Genomic DNA, 4,550 nt, shown 5'->3' on the forward strand with positions numbered 1-4,550 from the left:
ATGTGCCTCACGAGCATGAGCCGGGGCAATTACTCAAACTCGTCCGGCAAGGCCGAACTCGCCCACAACCGCCCAATTTCAACCAACCCAAGTCCACTCAAGCCGATTGGATTCGCTACGTGTTGAACAAGTTCAAGACACGGGGAATAAAACTCGAAGTAATTTCAACTCGATCATTACGACATTTCCGAGGCACATCGCGAAATTTCAAGAGGTGTTCATCGTTTCAGTTGACGTCATCCCAACAACGACGCATCCATACTAGAATCACGCCCTGCTGTTGTTGCAACCACGTCACGTTGCAATGGCTTCAGAATACCGGCAAACGCTGCGGATTGTACTCGAAAATTGCTCCCTCTGATCTGATTAACACGGATCGTACATGTGGGATCGATCACTACGGTGGCTAGATTCCATGACGTACTCATTCCCTCATTTTGTGGTGGTAGCAAGCATAGTATTTGGACGAGGTGGACTCACTTCACAAGGAATGGAGATCACAACGGCCAATGCGTATTGAAGGAGCAGTGGCGTGCAAAGTTTCATGTTTGTGATCATTCGTCGGCAACGAACCCTGTTTTTCCAAAGGAGAGGCACAATGTACCGACTCAGCTGTACCGAACGTCGACTCCACGGTGCGATACAGGCCGACAACCCCAAGCAACTGCACAGCATCAACCAGGATTAACCAGGCTCTGAGGCATCCAAGCGGCGCTGTCGTCGCTACCCTCGAAACGTTCCAAGATGCATTGGTTGATTCCTGTGAACAAGAGTCACTTTTGAATTCGCATTCAACTCCTCTCGACTCCAATGAAGTTGTTTGTTGCCCTCGTCGCTGCGTCCGCTGCCGCCTCCAAGCAGTTCGTGAGCACCCTCTCGGCGGAGGAGCGCTCCGTGCTCCGCGCCGAACTCGCCGCGTGGCGCAAAGAGTTTGAACCTGCCGCCGCGGCGCAGGGCGTGTTGCCCCAAGCCATGATGAGCATGTCCCCCCACGATGCCGAAGACGACGCGCTCCAGCGGTTCTACGACAACAAGCTCGCGATCGAAGAGGCTCGTCGCAACAACCCCGAAGCCACGTTCGACTACAACAACCCGTTTGCTCTCATGACGCAAGCTGAGTTCAACAAGTTCGTGGAGGGCATGTCCCTGCAGGAAAGCCGCAGTGCGTTCCGCTCGCTCCCCGAGGCCGATTTGAACGTGAGCAGCGTCAAGGCGGCGTCGGTGGACTGGACTACCAACAAGTGCGTCAACCCCGTGATTGGCAGCCAAGGCTTGTGCAACACGGGCTATGTCTTCGCGGCAGTAGGTGCCGCCGAGATGGCGCACTGCCTCGTGACGGGAAAGCGCCTCGACCTGTCCGAGCAGCAAGTGACGAGCTGCTCCACCGAGTATGGTACCGCGGGGTGCTACGGCGGGTTGCCGCAGGGCGCCATGACGTACTTGTCGAAGGATGGGCTCTGCTTGGAGAGCGACTACCCGTACGTGTCGGGCCTCATCGGTCTAACTGGCACGTGCCAGAGTCACTCGTGTACCAAGCAGAAGCTCAGCATCGGCGCGACAGTCTACACGTGGAGCGAGGAGGCGCTGGACACGGCGCTCAACACGCAGCCTGTGGCGGTGTCAGTTGAAGCGGGCAACATCGATTGGAAAAACTACCGCGAGGGTGTGATCACGCATTGCCCTGGGTCGAGCTCAGACCACGCCGTCGTCGCCGTGGGCTATGACGAGAAGTCGTACAAGCTCCGCAACTCGTGGGGCGACACATGGGGCGAACGCGGCTACATCCGGCTCCAGCGCGGTGTGGGGGGCAGAGGCATGTGCAACGTCGCCGAAAACATCGTGTACCCCAAGATCAATCGTACCCCGGCGCCTCCTCGTCCTGCTCAGTGCGGCAGTTGCACTGGGTGCTTCTATCCCTTCACGAGAGAGTGTTTGTCCCACGGCAAGGACTACTGCGACAGCAACAGTGCTTCGTATGGCATGATTTGGTGTGGTGCCAAGCCATCTTCGATCACTGCCACCGAGTCGACGGCAACCATGCCTACGGGTACCCCGTATCCGACTACCACCAAGGCCTCGCGTACCACGACCGAGCCTAAACTTTCCGCCTAGTCGATTCTTTTGCAACCGAGCCAACTCGGACATTGCTCCATGTCGCCAATATGAAATACACTGGAATCGACGTCGTCGATGGGGTCTGGATTCCACCATGTATGGCATGCATAACAAAGATTCGTTTGTACGATTTCGATATCGCCTCTCTACCGAGAAACATGCCGGCAGAACGTGCGTGGGATTTGGCCGTGTCAGGGAATCGGAAAATTACACCGATTGTGACGGTCACGGGGGAAGGCGTCAGCGCACAAATTAAAAGGGAAGTTCCGGGGGTTGAACTTGAGGGTCGGATATTCTCGGCTTCACCAAGAGTAGCGCAGGATGGAAAGGAAGTAGGTGACTTCCAACATGCAGGTTAAAGAGAGATAAGGATGTAGCTATCTAACATGAAGGCGTCCCTCTAGAGGGACGTCAAGAGTCTCTAGGCTAGAAGTTCTACGTTTCGGAGCCTGGTCATTTGTTGTCGACCATTCCTAGCCCCGAAATGGAATGACGTGATGGCCATCACCCTCAAATCTGCCCCGACTCCTGTTTGCCTAACGCACCTCACATCAAGAAGCCCTGGGGGATTCGCCTTACTTCTGTCTATTTGGACGCGACCCCACGCTACCCTTCGACTTAGCGTTCCTCAACGTGGACGTTGCATGGAAATCCGACGATCTGCCGCAATACAAACGACGCCTAGCCGCGTCCTGGACGTAGACCCACTCGCTGGTTGAGCAGCGACTCATTGCGGGACAGAACAAGAACGCGAAGGCCAAGTCAGGTCAGAATCCCGTCCTTTATGACGACCAGACGGCGGTGTACAAATACTTCGCCAAGTCAAACTAGCATGCCACTGACATGGACCCTACCGGATTGACCGAAAGATGGGGTCGAACAGGTACAAAGTCGACATACCGATGCACCCAGACAAGATGGTGACGGTCAATGTAGACCGACTTAAACCCTTCCGCAGATACTACTCTCGGCCGTTCAACGACGACATTCCGGATGATGACTCCGATCGACTACCTACCGGAATCCAGCTTCACTAGTCGAGTGACTTTCGGCGACAACGATGTCGCCTACACCGCGACGGATTCCCTCATCTTCCGCTTGGTGGACAAGCGCAGGACGCCCCGATCACTCGAACCAGAATACCTAGTCGAGTACGTGGACGGACACAAACACGGGATTCGCGCGTCCAAGCTACAAGAATACAGGACTTACATTGACAGGTACGAGAAAGAGCCGATCTAGAAGTTCCCGTACGCGACCTATGAGATCGGGCTCCAGCTGCGTGTCGGACTCTGAACGCCTTCCTCCCCGCCAACTTGACCAGCTGGTGTCAGGCTCGCGACGCCGTGTCTAAGATCCAGTCGGCGGTGGATGCACAGGAACGAGTTGGGGCTGATTCCCAGACCTTTCAAGGCGCGGTGGAATTGAGCAGTTTGGTGACCAACCCAGGAGCTCTCGCGCCGTCTGATACATTTGAGAAGTACAAGGACTTCTTGGTTGACCGCACATGATACGCGTCGGCAGCGGCTGTTCCAAGCGTCGTTCAAGATGTTCGCCCTTGAACAAACCACCTTCGATCGCAGCAGTGAAGACGACCTGCCGGCAACTCATACTCCTCCACCAAATTCCGATGACAAAGTCGAAACTAAGTCGACGCGTGGTCAGTAGCGCGAAGCTGAGGGTCTGGTATAGGCAAAGTCTGTCGCACCCAGCATTCCTCGGGCCCCAATCGTGTTGGATGCTGAGGCGGTGAAGCGACTGGACCACGTGGACTTGTCAGCCGAGGCGAAGAAGGCGTATCTGCAGTTGCGGTCCTCCAAGTCGTGTCAGCGTTGGGTCGAGTCCTTTCAGTCCTTGCCGGGTGTGACCGTTGCCCACGGGATTGGAACCAGTGATTGCGGCGATGTTGGGAACGACATGCCAAAGTAGTGTGGTCTCGATACGCTTGGATCTGGTATGGGCATTACGGCGAGGCCGGGTATGTGGTAAGTCGACGCTGTTTTCTGCTTGGGTCCTTCAATTCTTGTCCTTAGGTCGACCAGTCTGCTAACCATCCCAAGTCAGGTCTGAGCCGCGCCAAGAAGGCGTGGTTGCTTTTGGGGGGGGACTTGTATCGCATGGAGAGGCACAGCGTCTTTCAGTAACTATACGGTAATCCCCACCCTTTCTGGGCCGAGCTGGCCCAGGAGTCGTGTTCTCTGAAGATGATAGATGCGGCGCGCGGGTCGGACGTCGTGCTCGACTACTTGGCACTCAACGGATCGAAGCGATGGCCTGACTTCGCGGCTTTTCCAGAACTGACGTCACGGACCAAGTTCAGCCAATATTCGTGTTCGCCCGACGTGGCCTTGAATCTCCATCGAAATTGGGCTTGGGACGTGTTAGTGTGGGCCCGCGACGCTCACCCCAAGGACTTTGCGTGGTGCGGGGAGTTG

At 55.9% G+C, this 4,550-nt stretch overlaps 2 protein-coding genes across 2 annotated transcripts; both read left to right on the forward strand.

The window, feature by feature from the left end:
- Positions 1-618: 618 nt before the first annotated feature.
- Positions 619-2,112, forward strand: H310_15076 (hypothetical protein; the record flags this gene model as incomplete). Its single annotated transcript, XM_008883054.1, has 1 exon — positions 619-2,112. Exon 1 carries the CDS (start codon positions 811-813, stop codon positions 2,110-2,112), a length of 1,302 nt encoding a protein of 433 aa, XP_008881276.1. The 5' UTR covers positions 619-810.
- A 999-nt stretch (positions 2,113-3,111) lies between these two features.
- H310_15077 (hypothetical protein) lies at positions 3,112-4,259 on the forward strand (the record flags this gene model as incomplete). The annotated part of the gene is made up of 7 exons (XM_008883055.1): positions 3,112-3,335; positions 3,394-3,442; positions 3,495-3,611; positions 3,640-3,753; positions 3,808-3,976; positions 4,045-4,100; positions 4,149-4,259. 7 exons carry the CDS (start codon positions 3,112-3,114, stop codon positions 4,257-4,259), a joined length of 840 nt encoding a protein of 279 aa, XP_008881277.1.
- Positions 4,260-4,550: the final 291 nt, after the last annotated feature.

The sequence above is a fragment of the Aphanomyces invadans genome (genome assembly GCF_000520115.1).
Source record: "Aphanomyces invadans strain NJM9701 unplaced genomic scaffold supercont1.160, whole genome shotgun sequence".
Classification (NCBI taxonomy): Eukaryota; Oomycota; class Saprolegniomycetes; order Saprolegniales; family Verrucalvaceae; genus Aphanomyces; species Aphanomyces invadans.